Source organism: Calidris pugnax, unplaced genomic scaffold (genome assembly GCF_001431845.1).
Source record: "Calidris pugnax isolate Ruff unplaced genomic scaffold, ASM143184v1 scaffold152, whole genome shotgun sequence".
NCBI classification, from domain to species: domain Eukaryota; kingdom Metazoa; phylum Chordata; class Aves; order Charadriiformes; family Scolopacidae; genus Calidris; species Calidris pugnax.
Window position 1 is genome coordinate 845,931 of NW_015090881.1, and position 18,785 is coordinate 864,715.

The window sequence follows — 18,785 nt, forward strand, 5'->3', positions numbered from 1 at the left end:
CAAATGAAGGCTGCAAACTCAATTAGACAAAGAGTATAAAGACAGCCAAAAGCCTTCGTCTGCCAGGGCCAAGTTACTGGGCTTGTGGCATTAGGAACTGCTTTAAAGGCTGTAATCTACACCAAAGCCTTCGTTGATTCAAATGGGGCCGGAGCCAGGACCAGCTTTGGACTGCATTGCTGTGTTTTTAAGATTTTCCAGCGTTTGTAGTTACAAACTCAAGGGGCTGGAGGCTGGGCCTGGTGGGAAGTTTTCCAGACACTCAACACACACAAACAGCGTGGGTACCAGCCTGATAGGGCCACCTTGCCAGGAACCTTGGAAACAAAAACCTCACAGGCTGTGAAATACCAATCCTCTAGAACTCTAGCAAGTCTGGTGAATTTCCCAGACCAATGGCTCTTGCTGCTTTGAGGGCAAATGTTGTTTGTTAAAGAGTGCTGTCATTCCTGTGACAATGCATTGTTTTCCTCAGCTTCTGCTGGAGATAATTGGTTTCAAAAATGCATGGCTTCTGAACGTACCATCAGAGGGGAGGACACTGGGAAAGAAATTGGGTGGACAAATGTTTTAATTGTCCAAGCAATAGTGAACCCTTTTAGCAGGAGAGAGTCTCACACACAGAGGTGCTGGTGGAGGGACTTCTGGAGGTCTCCAGCCCAACCTCCCATACACAGCAGGATCATCAGTGTCGCCATTGAGAGCAGGTGAGGAAAACCTTCTCTTCCTCCCTTCCTCATCCACGTATTCCTTACTGAGGTGCTTCCAGTGCCCATGTTGGAAGAAGGCATCCTGAATTCAAACCCATTCTCCAGGAGGGCCCATGGCATGAAAGCCTGTGATGCTTAAATGGCAGGAGAGAGCCAGGTAAACCTGGAGAAGTGAAAAATGAAGCTAATTTTCAGCTAGATACCTAGACACATTTGGACTCTGAGCTGAGTAAAAGCATGCAGAACTGGGTCCTTGAGGTCAGTGATGGGACCTGGACTGGGGACAGCTGGACCATTGCACAGTGACAGTCACCTGCTGGGGACCGTGTGGGACTGGGTTGCCTTGGGACTAGAAGGAAGGTCTGGTTTGGATTAGGCTTCCTTTGTGTGAGATACTGATACAAGACATCCAGATGTGCAGGGAAGTGCAGAGTAAGATGTCCTGGCTTCCCACTCTGCCCATGCTTAAGAAACAGAGGACACCTAAACCCCACGTGCCTGTTTCACCTGCCTGCAGCCTTGCATGGAGGCCTGTATACTCCTGCCATTTCAAACACTGTTTATCAGGCACTGGATCCTAGTCTAGATGTCTCCAGGCCCTGTGGCTTCAAGGTCAGGGAAGCCCTTGCTCTATGACTGATCACAGCACCATCCTGGCCGCTGCACAACATCACCCTTGAGTCTCGCCAGAGTGAGCAGCTGGTGTTGTGTAGGGCTTGAAGTGCAGAAGGAGCCCTGGGACCTCCTGGGAGCTCTGTACTGAGGAATGCCCCAGTCTCATGCCATGGGGGATCCTGTGCCCTACGTAATTCACCCAATAACCCTACTGGACAAGCTCCTGTGCAACCTGCTCTAGATGGACCTGCTCTGGCAGAGGGTTGGACTAGATGATCTCCAGAGGTCCCTTCCAACCCCATGTGATTCTGTGATTCTGTAATTCCCATGTGCTGGAGACACCTTGGTCACCCTGTGAGGCTGAGTCCCTGGGCAGAGGCAGTGGGGGAGAAGCTTGCCCACTTACCCCAAGGTTTTCCCAGTCTGTTTGCCATGTTTGCAGGGAAGTCACAGGCCTACACTGCCAGATGCTATGTCAGCAACTTTTTCCCCCACATCTCCCTATTTGCTACCCTGTCTCATGGCCTCTGGACTGGCTGGTGCCTTGCAGCATCATGGTGTGTTTCCCTGCCACTCTGTCTTCATCCAGGGGTCACACAGTTAATCCTGACCCTGGATCACGGCCGCTTCTGCGGGCGGGTAATTGAAAATGCCAGAATTCCCTGCTGACCCTCCTGTAATAAAAGCAGTTCCCCCGTCCGGTAACCTGACACTCCGGGGACCAGGATCTGTCAGGAGGGCTCTCAGAGATGCTGGAAAACTCCCAGCTGTTCACCTCTTTTTTTTTGTTTTGTTTTTTTTTTTTTTTACCCCTGGGTAATTTCAAAGTGTTGCTGGGAGAGGCCATGGGCTGGGCTGGCTTTCCTCTTTCTCTGTTGTGAGTGTTTTCCACAGCAAATGTTGACTCTGTCTGACATGACATGGGTTAGGGGTATTAAAGTGATCAGAGATAGGGGGTTTGCAGCCAGTAACCCGACTCTTCCAGCTAAGCCAGCAGAGGAATGGAGACACTTTGATTATACCGGCATCTCAATAGCACTGAAACACTGCTGGGCAAGGAGTGAAAGGCTGGGACTTGCAAGACTGGTAGGTGAAGGAGGGCAGGGGGCTGGCTGCAAAATGGGGGGCAAATTGCAATTGGTAGCATTTCAAATGGCTACAAAGATCATGAAAGAGAAGCTGCAGAAAGAAGATGCTTCAGGAAGCACTACTGAGGAGAAGGATCTGGGGGTCCTGGTGGATAGCAAACTATCCATGAGCCAGCAATGTGCCCTTGTTGCCAAGAGGCCAGTGGAATCCTGGGCTGCGTAGGGCAGAGTGTGGCCAGGAGGTGGAGGGAGGTCATTCTCCCCCTCTGCTCTGCACCGGGGAGGCCACAACTGGAATCCTGAGTCCAGTTCTGGGCTCCCCAGTTCAAGAGAGACAGGGAACTGCTGGAGAGAGTCCAGCGTAGGGCAACAGAGATGCTGGAGGGATTGGAGCATCTCCCTTACAAGGAAAGGCTGAGAGAGCTGGGGCTCTTGAGCCTGGAGAAGAGAAGGCTGAGGGGAGACCTTCTTAATGCTGACAAGTGTCTAAAGGGTGGGTTGAGGGAGGATGGAGCCGGACTCTTTCCAGTGGTTCCCAGTGACAGGACGAGGGGCAACGGGCACAAGCTGGACCATGGGAAGTTCCACTCCAATATGAGGAAGAACTTCTTTTGGGTGAGGGTGGCAGAGCCCTGGATCAGGCTGCCCAGGGAGGGTGTGGAGTCCCCTTCTCTGGAGATCTTCAAGCCCCACCTGGATGCTCCTGAGTGATGTGCTCTGGGCAGCCCTGCTTTGGCAGGGGAGTGGACTGGATGATCTCTAGAGGTCCCTTCCAACTCTGACAATTCCATGATTCTGTGATCATGGTGCCCCTTGCAGTCGATCCACAGGCTGGAGCCACACAGACTCTGCCATCAAACGGCCAGGTGGCGATGCAGGAGATGCTGTAGTGCTACAGATGCTCCCTGTGCTGTTGCTCTGGCTCCTGGCTGTGTCTCATCCAATTTTATTCACTTTACAGCAGCAGTGCAGCTTTCCAGCCTGTGTAGTGGGACCTTCCACAGCTTCACAGCAGCACCGAGGCTCTAGGGGCTCTGAAGTGGGGTATTGTGGACATTACCTGCTGTGTAGCTGGAGGTGGGTTTGTTTCATAGCATAACGTCACAAGGGGGTCAGACCTGCTGAAAACCAGTGTCAGCAGCCCCTGGTAGTTATGGTGGACCAAGAATCAGGACCTGACACAGAAAATTGCCCTCTGTTATCAAAGCCTGTTAGAAAAAAGGGTGCTTGTAGCCCTGATGGGTCCCAGGCGATCAGATGAACCAGCACGTAGTGCCACAAGGTGTCTTGCTCAATGTCTGCAAGGAAGATGCCTGCTTGTTCTCCTGTATGGTGAGTCCTGATAGACTCTTATAGCTTTATTCTTGGTCTCTGTGTAGTGAAAGGTAGAGGTGAGCTAGGGCATCATCTTGGGATATTGAAGAAGCAGGGCTGAAAGGAAGGTAACAGCTCTCAGATGGAAGCTCTTGCTGTCTGAATAAAAGAGGAACATACCCCAGTAAGTATCCTGAGGACTTCTGGTCTTGTTTGGCCAAATTGAGATAACCTGGTGCTTTTGAGATACATGAGGGAAACACATGAGCTTCCTAAGAATGTCTCTAAACAGTAAAACTCAGAGACATAAAGCCAAGGAGGAAAATGGCCCTATTTATTTCTCATTTACCCAATACAATTCTTCATTGTGTGATGCCCCCCTGCTGCTTTTTGTCATTTTTATCATAATGAATTGCCCTAAGCTTTACACAGCAGTTTCACCAATTACACTCATTTTGGATGCATGTAGGATCTCTCGCCCTGCTCCCAGCAGGACACAGGGGGTTGTTGGAAATGCAGAAACAGCCTGGGTCCCCAAGGCGTTTGGTCCAAATCTGCATCAGCAGGGAGATGCAAGGAGTAAAGGAAGCAGGAGTTCTCTCCTCCCTTCCTCGAGCTGGGGAGCAGAGGTTGAAAAAACAGTGAAGGTGCACAGGGAAGAGGGAACAGAACAAGCTGTCTGAGGACTGGGCTGAGTCAGAGACTTGTCACGTTGGACACACTCAGAGGAATATCAGACCTGAGCGAGGAGGTGGATGCTGTCTCTGTAGTTAAGAGAGATGGTTATTGACTTACTGAGATCAGTTTTGAGTCTCATACTTGAAAAGGAGGTTAACAAAAAATTGAAAAAGGTTTGGAAGAGAGTAATCAGATTGGTATGTGGGCTGGCAAATCTGTGAAGTGCTCAAGAAACTCAGTCTACTTAGATAGTAGAAAAGAAGATGAAGATAAAATATTTTCATGATCTTTCAGTTCTTCCACAAGGAGAAAATTCTGTTTCTAGACTCCTCCTTAATTTAGCTAGCAAGACCAGAAAAGTTCCAGCAATTAGAAGCCAAAGTCCATAAATTTCAACCTGAAAATAATATGTGCATTTTAGAACAGAGTAAGTAACCATGAAGAAAATTCCCCAAGAGGCACGTGGGCTTGTCATAGTTTGCAGTCCTCAAAGAAAACTGGATGTCTGTCTCTGATAATGCACAGGGTCACCACAGGTGTTTCAGCTCTATTTAACTCACTGCTTGGGTTCTGTTGCCAGTCTCATGCAGATGTTCAGACCTGATTGTTACAGTCGCTTTTTCCCAATTTTCTGCAAAATTGACATGTTCTTGCCCTGTCTCATCAAGCTGCCATGGATTTTGCAGTGTGACCTTTCAGATATTGCTGCAATTTGAAAGCGCCTACTTCTCCTGGAAAAATTAGATTTCTTTCCTTCTTGTCTTCTTCGCTTTCATTCTTTCTTTTAATCTTTTTTTTTATCATTTTAAGCAGGCAAGCCAAAAAGAAGTAACTATTTGGTATGGAAGTAAAACATTGGTTATAGCAAGCCCTTTGCCCGTACCTGAGATCAAGCAAATCTTTAGTTAAAGAATCCAAAGCCTCTTGTGGAGGGATGAGTGATGGTTAAGCTGCCTCTGCTGTGATGGATCTGTGCCACCTGGGGTTTCAGTTTCTCTTAGCAGAGACTGCTAAGCAGCCCTCAAGGCTAGTGGGTATGGAGCTCTCTGGTTCCTTGCCCACAGAGGTATTAGCTTGCATGTCACCGCATCCACATGGAACAATGCTGTCAGAGGGAAACCTGGACATGCTTTCTGGCAAGGATGTAAACCTGTAATGAGAGATTCACAAGTAGGTTAAAATAGGATCCCTTTCCTGAACAAATCATCATTTCTTAATTATCTGGAAATGTATGCTGATCTACAAGAAGCTGCCACCTCCTGTCCTCGGGAGCAGCTGCCCTGCCTCTATCATCCAGCTGCACTGAGGGAGGCTCTGCCCCGTTCACCATCCTCAGGAGGTGCCACGAAGGTTTTTTTCCCAGCTGACACCTCCGTCAGCAGTAACTGCATGCTGGGAAGCCAAGTGCGCTTCAGAGCCAACACACTCTGGGTGCTGTTCTATAAGACTGGGGGGTGCGTGGTGGGGACCATTGACAAAAGCTGGGGTGACTTCAGTTTCATAATCAGAACCCAGACCAAAAGATTTGATCTCTTCTTGTTTGTTTTATTCTTTTGAAGAGATGTTTTTTAAAGTGCTGAGTATTCCTCAGCTGGTGCGACTGGGAGGCAGGATGTGGTGGGGGTGGTTTACACTAATGTGGCAGAGAAAGATTGTGCTTTATGATCAAAAGTTGTCGTTTTATTTCTGGAGCTACTCAAAAAAGATTAAAGGGTACTAATACAGAGAGGCTGATAACTAGGGAAGCCCCATCCCTGGAGTTTTAAAGATTCAGCTAACAAAGCTCCACCTTCCCTGATCTGGTGTTTAGGGTCATTGTGGGACAGATGGGTTGGACCAGAGACTCCAGATGCCCCATCCCGCCAGCTTTTCTGGGATTTGCTGCTATTGGAACTGAAGGGTGCAGTGGAAGAAGAAGGATCAGCAGGCGAATGTCTCCCCCGTCAGCCTTCATGGCTCTGGTCTGTGCTGGGTGTGGAGGCACTTGAGCCTCTTGGTTCACCCCTCTTCCCGTCATGGGCCCTTTAGCTTTCACCAGACATGAACAGGGCCCCTGAGCTGATTACCTGGGCCAGAAGTGCTGGCCCGGGAGAGGCTGGAGCACCATGTCAGGTTACATCTGTCTTGCTGCTAGACTTAGTCCACAGCACAGCTCTGGTACAAAGCACAGCCAGCAGAGGACAGGATGCCTTTTCTTGCCCATTACCCTTTTGCTAGATTAGAGCATTCGTTCAACATGTCTTCTCAGACCTACCTTGACACTGCCAAGACCCAACCTCGGGGTATGTGTGAAGCGTTGTCCCCTGTGCTGTTGAAGCTGCTGCACTGCTTTTGCGTGTGTTAAATGCTCAAGGGGATGAAAAGCCTTGTGGCTCTGGTGCTTCTCTTACCAAACCCAGTTGCAACTTTAGGTTTCTGCCCCAGTAAATGTTTGAGTTTTCCTGGGAGACAGTCCAATAAATAGGACATAAGATCCCAAACTTTCCATGAAGTGGCCTGAATGAGGGCAGAGAAGAACCTAATGAGGTTCAACAAGGGCAAATGTAGGGTCCTGCACCTGGGGAGGAAGAACCCCAGGCACCAATAGAGGTGGTTAGGGGTGGCTCTTCTGGAAAGCAGTACTGAGGAGAAGGATCTGGGAGTCCTGGTGGATAGCAAGATTTCCATGAGCCAGCAATGTGCCCTTGTTGCCAAGAGGCCAATGGAATCCTGGGCTGCGTAGGGAAGAGTGTGGCCAGTGGGTGGAGGGAGGTCCTTCTCCCCCTCTGCTCTGCACTGGGGAGGCCACAACTGGAATCCTGCGTCCAGTTCTGGGCTCCCCAGTTCCAGAGAGACAGGGAACTGCTGGAGAGAGTCCAGCGTAGGGCAACAGAGATGCTGGAGGGATTGGAGCAACTCCCTTACAAGGAAAGGCTGAGAGAGCTGGGGCTCTTGAGCCTGGAGAAGAGAAGGCTGAGGGGAGACCTTAATGCTGACAAGTGTCTAAAGGGTGGGTTGAAGGAGAATGGAGCCAGACTCTTTCCAGTGGTTCCCAGGGACAGGACAAGGGGCAACGGGCTCAAGCTGGACCATGGGAAGTTCCACTCAAACATGAGGAAGAACTTCTTTTGGGTGAGGGTGGCAGAGCCCTGGCAGAGGCTGCCCAGGGAGAGTGTGGAGTCCCCTTCTCTGGAGATCTTCAAGCCCCGCCTGGATGCTCCTGAGTGATGTGCTCTGGGCAGCCCTGCTTTGGCAGAGGGTTGGACTGGATGATCTCTAGAGGTCCCTTCCAACTCTGACTTACCCCTTGTCCTATCACTACAGGCCCTGCTAAAATTTGAGACCTTCTTGCCTGGACGTGCTCACCTTTTGGTATTAAGCCAGCATGGTTTGTGAGGACACTGCTGTTTTAGCTTTGGCATTATAGCCTTGGCAAAACCCAGTGGTTACACCTGTGTCCTTCGGGGAGGTTATGGGTATGTGGCTCTGCTGGCAAAACCTGAGGATGGGGTACGTCTTAAGCCCCATCCTTCCCATGTGTCTCCAGTAGCTGAGCCATAGAAAAGCTGGATGAGATGAGCTGTCCCCACCCACAGAGATTTACCCTGCAGAGCTGCCCCTAGGCCAGGGAAGTCTACTAAGCTCTTGGTGGATTAAGGTAAACTGATGAAGGCACAAATGCCAGCCTAGACAAGGGTCTGGCTGTGATCAGTGTTCTGTGGCCATGTGGACACATGGGGTGATGACCTTAGAAGCATCCCTCACACCCCCTTGGTGCTTCTACCCCAGAGGGGTCATCACATGAGAGATGTCAGCTGCCTCCTCTCCCCATGCACTGCAGATTTTGTTGCAGCAGGGGACAAGTCATCTGCCTTTTTACATCAGTGGATTTTCATTAAGCTTGTTTTACACTCCAGTGGTGGTTTTGGCTTGGTTTATTTCTCCAGCAATTTGGAGAAGCCAGAGGGCTCCTCTAAGAGGAATCCAAAGAATCTGAGGCCATCCCAGATAAAGAGGATGTAGAAAAGTGCCTTCAAGGACTCAAAGGATTCATTTTTGCCTCCAAGTAACATGGGGCTTAAGGGTTCCAGTCATAAAAAGTAAGTTTTTGTCCCCTGTGGAAATTAAGCTCTGTTTATTTTTTGCATTGCTGCTGCACGCGTGCACCTGGAGACACCATCCAGATAATTCTGCATTTGCTTATACATTCATAGGGGTGACATCTCAAAGTGATAGTGGCTCTTAGAACTCGGGTGCTCCAAATCTGAGCTATATGTGTCACAGGGCAGGTCCCTTATTCAGTATGCATTTTCCTTGTGCACAGTAATTCCAGCATCTTCCATGAGTAAGGGACAGCCAGGTGAGCCAGGAGGTGAGGGACTGTCTTTGGCACAGGGCAATTTGTGCCATTGGGCAATTGTCACCAACTTAGTGACCTTTCAACCTGGAAGTGAAAAAAAAGACCATTTTTCCAACCTGGAAATTGTTCCTAAAGGTCTGTTTCTTTTGTCATAAGGGAACAAAGAAGAGTCATGGTTCATGGAACAAGATGACTGATCCCACAGGGCTGGGTTAAATACTGCCAGTGAAGCTTTGGCATCAGCAGCCCAGGTGTGCTCTGGCTGATTCTGGAAAGGGCTTGGCACAAAGCAGTCTGAAATAACAAAGATATTATTATTATTATTATTATTATTATTATTATTATTATTATTTATTTTGGTCCTTTTTGCAGTTTGTTAAATCTTTGCTTTGAAATACTTAGAAACCCAACGGAGGGAACCTATGCATAGATTGTTCAGAAGCAACAGCTCATGAAAGTCACCTTAGGTATTTTGAGACTTTTACCATCTTTTCTCAGTTGAGTTCATCACGTGTCAGAAAGTGCGTGTCTCTCACAGTCTTTTCTGTTGTGTTTGTCACTTCACCATGTCCCGTGGCATGGTGACATTGACTATGTTGTAGTTCAAGCTGGTCACAAAGCGCTTGATGCTTCTATCAGAGCTGGAGCACACCTTGCGATGAGAGTATTGCCGAGTGGCACTATCCCAGACTGGATGCTCTTTGTGTTCACTTCAACTGTTTTCACCTACTTCCTTTTTAGCTATTATATTACATGCATTAGATACTGCTGGGGGACCAAGCTCCTAAGCACAGTCTCTGCCTCTGGAAGTGCTCAGTAAAATTAGATAAGACAGGCAGGGAGTGAAAAAGAGACAGGATGGCTGGCCTCATTTTCCAGGTAGAAAATTACAGTGCAAGGGGAAAATGTAGAGGCACAAGGTCTCCCATGTGGACTTAGAAGCAGAGCAGAGAACTGCATGCGGGACCTTCCAGCCTTGGAAGTGGTGAAGAATCAGAAACAGGGTACAAGAGCTTTCAGATACCAGCTGCCTGAGTGTTTGTGTCGCTATCTGACTAGAAGCTGTTCCTTCTGACTAGATTTCAGAAAGTCACTTTGAGGTCTGGCTGATTCCACTAAACTGCTTTCAAACTCAGACATCCAGACCCAGCCCATCCCTTACAGAGTTGGGAGCCTCTCTCTGCACAAGCTGTTGCCCTCACCTGTGGTGAAGGTGTGTGATGAGGACCAGGTTTTGTAGCATTGCAGCGTGCTGGGCTCCATTAGCAAGAGCACAGGCAAAAAACTGAGGGGAGTGGTTGTTCCCATCTGCTCAGCACTCATGAGAACACATCTGGGGAACTGTGTCTGCTTTGGGGCTTCCCAGAACTCCAGAAACATCAACAAACTGGAGCAGGTCTGGCAGGAGGATCGTTAGGATGGGCCAGGGGCTGGAGTGCAAGACATGAGGATAGCTGAGAGAGCTGGATTTGGCCAACCTGGAGAGGAGGAAGCTGAGGGGCATCTAGTTACAATCTCCCACTTCAAAAGGGAGTTTAAAATCGTTAGGATGGGCCAGGGACTGGAGTGCAAGACATGAGGATAGCTGAGAGAGCTGGATTTGGCCAACCTGGAGAGGAGGAAGCTGAGGGGCATCTAGTTACAATCTCCCACTTCAAAAGGGAGTTTAAAGAGACGACACAGCCAAACGCTTCCCAGAGGTGCACAGTGACAGGACAGTAGTAATGGCCACAAGGTGCAATGAGAGAAGTTCCAATGGGATGTGAGGAAAAGCTTCTTCCCCACAGGAGCGAGGCAGCTGGGGACTGGTGCTCTGAGAGCCTGGAGGATCCCCATCCCTGAACGTATTCAGATCTCAACTGGATGTAGTCCTCAGCAAAGCGATCTGACTTTGGAATTACTCTGCAAGCCAGTTGGACTAGAAACCTTCAGAGGTCACTTCTAACCTAAAGCTTTCTTTGGTTTTATTATTGTGCATTTCCTTGATGTCTGTGATAACAAGAGCAGTTGCTGAGTAGATGCAATAGTGGAGGTTCCTGCATATCCAGAGACACTCTGCCCCAGGTGTAGGAAAAGCGCTGAAGTTGCTATAGTGATTCATCTTGCCTGCCTCCTCCCCGACATGCAGTGTATTTGCCTCCTTAAGTCTCATTAGATGAGCCCCACCTCATCCATTTGGTTCTTTTTTTCTGAGCCAGATGAGGGCAGGTTCCCCAGGTAAAGAGCTGCCTGGGCCATGGCTGGTCACAAATGATTCACACATGCAGGGAAGTGGGAGGAGAGCATCTCAGGGACCTCACTCCTACTTGTAGCTGAGGAGCTTCTCCAGCTGCAAGGTCAGCCATTGAACTTGTGTTTAAATTATGGGACATTGCCACGTCCCAGCTTTTTGGTGGGATTGGTCTGGGTGTATGCAGTGCCTGTCCTGGAATAGTCTGTGTGAGTGTGGGGTCAGTTCCCAGAGTGTATGCAGCTCAGATGTGTCAGAGAGACCACGGGCTGCATACTCATCTCAGTCCAGACCCAATCCCTGTGGCAGGGTCATCTGTAGCTTGGTCACATCTTCCTTCCAAGGCCTTTCTTCACAGAGAGAGAAATGTTTGTCTTGGAGATTGCAGATAGCCTAAGAAATCTGTGTTGATGAAGAAGCAGCAAGCTCTGGCAAGAGCTGACAGGCTCCAGAAATGTCACTTGTGTTTTATCTTAACACCAGCATGAGCAACTACTCCCAGGAGTTTGTAAATACAGGCCCTGAAATGGTGGGACTGGGACATTAAGGTGGGAGGGAAGCAGTGCTGTAAGCCAAGGAGCAAGGGAAGGTCTGAGTTGACTGAGTTTCAGACTGGTGGTAATGAGGTTTGGCTTAACCAGAAATGGAAGGAGGGATTGGCGTTTGAGGGGGTGAGGAGGAGGTGAGGCTTTGGTCTCAGTATCTGTTAGAATCATAGAATGATTTGGGTCAGAAGTGACCTTTAATGATCATCTAGTCCACCCACCTGTGGTGGACAGGGTCATGTTTTCACTAGGTCACGTTGCTCAAAGCCCTGTTCAGCCTCACCTTGAACACTTCCAATGATGGAATTTCACTGCCTTCATTCAGTTTTAGTAAGTGATGGACAAAACCAGAGATTGCTAATGCTTTGCTGAGGCTAATCTGCATTGCACCTTCCTTCAGGGGTGAGGAAACCCGGGGAGGTGAAGGGAAAAGCAGTGTGGCAGCAGATTTTTCCTTTACCCATACCTGATCCCTACTCCTCTTGTCACACAGGTGCTGGACATCCTGGGAGCTACAGTGCTCTGAATCCAGAGACCCAATAGTGAAGGGGCAGATGGTGGATCAGAAAAATGGCTTTTATTGGTGTATTTTGAGAGGAGTTGCTGAGGTGTAATTCATTACAGTGATGAGCAGGAACATGCTTCAGCCACGCTGGTCCAAGTAGCACAGTCCAACCCCTGCCGTGTCTGAATCCTCAGCCAGAACGGTTTCTGTTGCTGCTCGTGATGCCAAGGGAAACCAGTCGGGAGATGGGTGAGGGGTGCTTTGCTTTGTGTGCTGCTCCTCCAAGCTGTTTCTCAGAGCTGTCAAATGAGTTGTTCTTCCATGAAATATTGAAAAGGTTAGACCCGGTAAAAGCTCTTCTGAGTGCAAGCCTCTCTGCAGCCAGGCCTGGCATGCAAGCAATGGAGAAGTTTTCTTGCTACCACTTCCCAGTCCTCTCCCACCCCTGAGGCTTCTCCTCTGCCCTGAAGCTGCTGAAGCAGTGAGTCTGTGCTGCCAGGCGTGCCAGGGCTAATGCTGGGCTGGAGGTAGTGCTCCTAAGGCTGGGCTGGGACTGGGTGAGGGCTGGGATGGCCTCTGGACTGAGGTTCATGGAGGCTGCGTGGGCAGTGCTGGGCGCAGGGTGGGCAGTGACACATGCTGGGGGTCACAGTGAGGAGGAGGCAGCAGGGGCTGGGTGTGCATCGGCCCCTCCAGCCAGGGCAGGGGGCTGTCGGCTGAGACCTGCAGTGCTGTCTGTACCCCAGCCAAGCGGGTGGAAAGCACCTGGCCCTGTCTGCAGAGCAGGATCGGAGGTGATCAGAGTTTCCCAGGGAAGTGGCAGCTCTGTGCCGTGGTCCCTGCCCCATGGACTTGTTAGCACAGGTCCCCGGAGGACAGTTTTCCCACGGTGTGGCACCAGCCGGGACTGCACTGCTCCTACCTGGCCATGTGTCAAGCCACGTAGACAAGGCCGGGAAGCAGGAGGGGTGGGCAGCCGGCTGGCTTGTCTGAGGAGCTGCTGGAAGGTCCTATTGTGCTCAGTGGGACAAGTGGCGTCTGTGGGTGTGCTATTTCCAGGGCACTCCGACGAGGCGGGCGACTCACCATTGTCAGCATGTCAGGTCAGGTTTGCGTTGCATGCTCAGGCTGCTGAATGCACCTCCCTTGATTGGCATTTGCAACTTGCAGACCCAGCACACTGAGGCAGAGAGGAGCCGCTTGCTTCCTGCGTCTGCCCGTGCTGTACAAAGCTTCTCTATGCAAATGTCGAAGTACAAAACCCCCTGTTTCCCCGTGGCAAGCAGGGAGGATTGCGTGTTGCTGGGCTGGCAGGGCTTTTTCCAGGGGAACAAGGCTGTGTTTGCTCCAGCCCTGGGCTCATTTTGCCTGGGAATGATCTGTTTTCCCACCTGAGATGCTGCCCTACATGGCTTCTAATTACAAACTCTTAGTGAGCGGTGGAAGCATTTTGTTATCCCCTAACTGCTCTCTACAGACAGCAAAAGTCAGGATCTCCTGACCCGTGAGAGCCCTGCCACTGCTGGAAGTGAATTCAGCAGCTCCAAACAGCAATAACACACCCGCCTGCCTCCCACCAGGGGATGCAGGTGGTGCCCGTGCAGGTGTCTGACTGAGGCCTCTCTCTTGCTCTCTCTTCCAGCTCCTTCAGCTGTGTCCATCATGCACCAGGTCAGCCGCACCGTGGACAGCATTACCCTCTCGTGGTCTCAGCCTGACCAACCCAACGGAGTCATCCTGGATTACGAGCTGCAATATTATGAGAAGGTACTGCAGGACCTTGGCAGGGTTCAGCTGCAGGCTTTTGGGCGAGGAGGTGGCATGAAGCTTCGCGTAAGGGAATAACACCGGCTACAGCAGTTGGTTGATCAAACAGCTTATTTCTCTTGCTGCAGTTTGCCATGTGAGTGGCAGTGGCTGTCAGCCTGCTGGAGCCCAGTGGTGGTTCCAATGACCCTGTGTAGACACTGCAGCTGTGTAAAATCTACTGGTCTTTCAGGAGGACCTTCACCTCTCCAGTACTTGTGACAAGTGGACCCATAGCAGGGAGATCTGGGTAGCCAGGGTCCAGGGTCTAATTTTTCCCCTTCCCCTGTGAGGGCATTGGTGGGCAATGGGGATGGTGGAGATGTCACAGAGTGTCCCAGGCTGGACCACACTAGCTGAGTGCCTAGCCTTTGAGATTTTGTGTAATGCTGTCCATCAGTGCTTTTACACCAAAGGTGAGTTTGATGTCTGTGGGCAGCAACCTGAATACATTTATCTAGTGTTGTACCAGGGAGAATCTGTCCCGTACTACCATGGAGGGTCTATACTGCACTGTGGAGTGTGGGGAGGTTGATGTGAAGGGGTCCCTCAGTTCTGCCTCTTTCATCCCTGAGGAACATGCCCCTTTCACCTCCCCCCTGCCCAGACAAGCAGAGGTTCTGGAAGCCAGGACTGTGCCAGGGTGTCCATCCCATGGGGCTGGAGTTGTGTAGCTGCTGAGAGACCTGAACACCATGTTGATGTTGGTTCCGGGATCTGCCAAGCTCTGCCTGGCTGGTGGACTTCATCTGTGTTACCTGGGGGAGATGGAGAGCAGGAGATTTCACCTTCCAGGAATCTGCCCCCTTACACAAGAGCTTATAAACTATACATTAAAAATTGCAAACTAACTAATTAAAAAGCTTTATGATTAAATGGAACTGAAAATATTTTTCCCAGCAGCTGCCAGAAGAAATTATTAATCCCCCCCCACTGCTTGCCTGTGACCTATTTTCTCATCTCCAAGAGCCAGAGGGAGAAGGGGGGGGGGGGGGGGGGGCTTCTTTGTAAGCTGTTAAATAGGTCCTGACCTATATTGCATAAATCACAGCCATTTATTTGACCCTTGGAAATGATCCCAGAATATATGGCAAGATGGATGAGTAGGTAACAAGACAGATCTTGAAAGCGAGTGGGTTCCTTTCCCCCGGGACCCTTGGAGTAGAGACAAGATCTGAGGGAGTTCATTCTCCTCCTCTTATTTTCTCTTAATCTCTCCCCCTCTTTCTTTCTTCCCTGTCCCCTCTATTTTCTGGAGGAGGCTATAAATAAAGGGAATTTTTGTCTGAAGAGGAGGCTGCTGTTTGTGGCAGGTCTTAGCAGACAGCCACAAGGTCAGCATCTGCTTGTCCCATCATCAGAGCTTAGGGCACAGCGTGTCCCTGATGATGGGGATGAGTGGCCCAGGACACACTCAGGTGATGCTTTTCACAGCAGCAGGCTCTCAGGTGGAGCCCTAGCCCTGGCAAGAGAGGACAACACAAGCAGCCCCCCATGCTGGTGCTGAGGTGCTCTCTGCCCTAGTATTTTAAAGTCTCAGTGTATGTTTATTTGAAGGCCCTTTTGTTTAAGAAGAAAGGCAAGTCTTTATCTCCTCCTCAACCAATATGTATGTCATTCTCAGAAAGGGATCATGGAATGGTTTGGTTTGGAAGGGACTTTTCAAGGCCAGGAGCTTATATTTGTTCTGAATCTACCCTCTTTTAGTTTAAAGCCTTACCCCTTGTCCTATCACTACAGGCCCTGCTAAAAAGTCTTATAAGCCCCCTTTAATTATTGAAAGGCCATAATAAGGGGTCCCTGGTGCCTTCCCTTCTCCAGGCTGAACAACCCCAACTCTCTCAGCCTTTCCTCATAGGAGAGGTACTCCAGCCCTCCGATCATTTTTGTGACCTCCTCTGGACACGTTTCAACAGGTCTTTCCCATGACGGGGACTCCAGAGCTGGACGTACTGATCCAGATGGGGTCTCACCAGAGCAGAGAGGCAGAATCATTTGAACCTCTTGATATATTTTTTGTTGGCGCTTTGTTTGAAGAAGAAAGGTGTGTCTTTATCTTGTCCCCAACAAAGGTTTAAGTCATTCTCAGAAAGGAGTCACTGGGTCAAACCTTAGGCCCACATCAAGCAAACCTCAGAGGATTTGGAAAAAGGTTAAAAAAGAAGTTGAATAACTAAGAGCTAAAGGCAGGGCCTGGCAGTGGATTTGTCTCTCCCCAAACTCCTCTCTGTTTGTTAGCCTTTACTCTGAAGTCCCAGTTGCACACTCAAGGTCTGATCCATCAGTAGTCAAGCCAAGGTCTTCATATGCTTCAGCTGGTCAGTCAAGAGCCCTCTGCTCACTATATCCTTCTCTGCCTACTTGGCAGAACTGAGTCTCGTGTTATTCTGGCCACTGCAGCGCTGAGTTTTGCAATTGAAAGCCATTTACTTGATCCTTGAGAACAATCCCAAAATGTGCAGCTTTGGATATGCTGGGCTCTTCCCCTGCTTCCCATCAATGCTACAATTTGGATGGGGTGTGTGACACATCCCAGGTGTGTGCTCACTCGACTGCTGTCTGTACAGAGGTGGTGTTCTTCCAAAACATTTCATTGCAAACTCTCCCATATGGATGTGAATGCTTAGAAAGTATCTCTGGAGCCAGAGTTGTTTCTAGTGGATTTTTTTTCCCCAGTAGAAAATTATATTTTATTAGCATGAAAACAGTTCAAATGTAAGAGTAGCAGCATACGCATCTTGTATAAAAAGTGTTTTGGGCCTTCATTTTGAATTGATTCTCTTCTATATGAAGACATAAATTAAAAAAAAAAATGCAATAAGTGTTTTAGTGTTAACAGAAAAGAGCTGTTCACAATACCTGAAACAAAGGTATATTTTTGTTTCCATTTCATGGATTATTTATAACATTTCTATTATTAGATGCTATTAAAATGCCTGTACAGAGACAGAGTTATGATTTTCTTTCACATGTAGTTAGAGCAGATCAATGCACATTGTTACGCACCAAATGATGTGTCTGCTCTCTATAGTCCTCTCTTTAGTGTATGTTTTTTTACCTCCAAGAGGCACCTGGCAATGTTTGTTTTATTAAAAAAAGTGAGTGTTGCCTTGATTTGGAAAGGGCATGGTAGTTTTTTGTCCAAAGTTGCCAAATTCATCCCTGAGTGTGGGAACTGGAGACCCACTGCAGTGTGAAGCACTGCAAAGAATAATCAGCTCTCCTTCTTATGCAAGGTGATTTGGCTTAGGGTATGCCATAAGTTGCCCATTTTGTAATTGTTTGAAGACCTTCAGCCCATTCCTCCTGCCACGCTCGGTCACCAGTGCAAATGTTTTAGGAGGCCCAGGAGCCCTTTGATGTCTCCAACCAGTGCTGGTGAAAGGGCATGGGTTGGCCAGGGGCCTGAAGGGTGGGGGAGAGGCAACCTGTGGCAGCTGATGATGGAGGTGGAGATGGGAATAGAGCTGGCTGTAGCCTTTGTGGTGCCCAGAAGCTTCTGGCAAGGAGCCCAGCATCCTCAGAACTGGGTCGCACCAGGGCTCATACCAAGAACATCTGGAAATACTGCTCCCGGGCTGGCTTAGAGGACTTTCCCAGTCTCCAGCCTGCAGTGCTGGACACCAGCATCCCTGAGCCTGAGGCCAAAGCTGCTGTCTGGTGTGTCCCACTTGTCCTCAGGATGGAGCAAGAACTGGGATGTCCCTTCTCCCCATGCCGCTCAAACCCTTGGAAGGGGCTCTGTCTGGGGAAAATTGTGAGATCAGAAAGATTAAGAGAAAACCTTGCCAGGGAGACCTGCGCTAGGTTTCCTGCAGTCCCAGTCCCTGCCCAGGGTCCATGCTGCTTCTGTCGAGGGCTCAGTTTTCTTATGAAGGATCCAGACACTCTTACAATAATGCACTTGATCAGATACCTTGCTGCAAGGGCACAAGCTCTTGAGATCTCCACACAAGTGGTGATCCTCATGAGAGTCCAGGAGCTGTGGACCCCGTGGATTCATGCTCAGCAGGATCCTGTTGCCACATCTGAGCATCCCTCCTAATGCACTCGATCACATGGGGGCTGGAATTCAGATGTGTGTGATGATTTGGCCCACAGCCTTGGACTAGCTTTGTCTGTGTGACTCTGCTTCAGGAATCACAGCAGCATGCGGCTGTGCAGACACACAGAGGAGCTGTCTGCCAAATTAACTCGGTTGACATTTTTCTTTGGGTTTTGTTTTTTTTGTTGGCTGATAAAACATGATTTTTTAGAAACAATTTTTTGCAAATCCTTCGAGCGTATCACAGACTATCCATGTTTCAAGAAACTCTTTGGTGATCAGACTTCAGTTTCAGCTCAAATTTGGCTCAGGGGAAGAGGAACCAGATGAGGACTCAAAATCAAACCTATGAGGTTAGAAGACGTGTGTTATTTTGAATTAGAATTTCCAAACTCAAACCAAAATCAGCAGGGAGGGAAAAAAAAACAACCAATCACCAAACCTCTGCAAAAACCAAGCTGGGAGAAACAGCAAACGCATTTGGACTATAAACTACCTGGGATGCCCTGAATCTGCTGGAGAAGCCCAGAGGGGCGAAAGGGGAGAAGTGTTTGATGTGAATTTCTGGAGAGGTGATGGCTAAGGAATATGCCACAGGGAAAGAATAGGTCTGATAAGAGAGGGTGAAGAGGTGTAAATGCTCTTTCCTTTTGGTCTGGGATTAAAGAATAGTTCCCGCATGAGCACACCTTTCTGAGATAGACGGACATCCATTTCCCAGGCCACAACCTGACTCATAAGCATGCCCATCTCATTCCATTTAAAGTCCTCCAGGAGCAGCGATGAGGTTCCCTCTAACAGTCAGACAAATTATGTTAAAACAACTGTGTTGTTAGTGCCATCCAAGGGCCTGGAAGGATTCATCCAAGCCCTTGAGCACTAGAACTGTAAACATTTCCTGACCTATTTC

General features: G+C 49.2%; 1 protein-coding gene across 4 annotated transcripts in view; it reads left to right on the top strand.

Moving 5' to 3' along the window:
• EPHB2 (EPH receptor B2) overlaps window positions 1–18,785 on the top strand; it is a 102,134-nt gene that overhangs the window by 58,033 nt on the left and 25,316 nt on the right. For all 4 annotated transcript variants that reach the window (XM_014946938.1, XM_014946936.1, XM_014946937.1 and 1 more), the window contains exon 5: window positions 13,667–13,791. In XM_014946938.1, coding sequence (XP_014802424.1) covers window positions 13,667–13,791 — 125 coding nt within the window. The remainder of the gene's footprint in view (window positions 1–13,666; window positions 13,792–18,785) is intronic.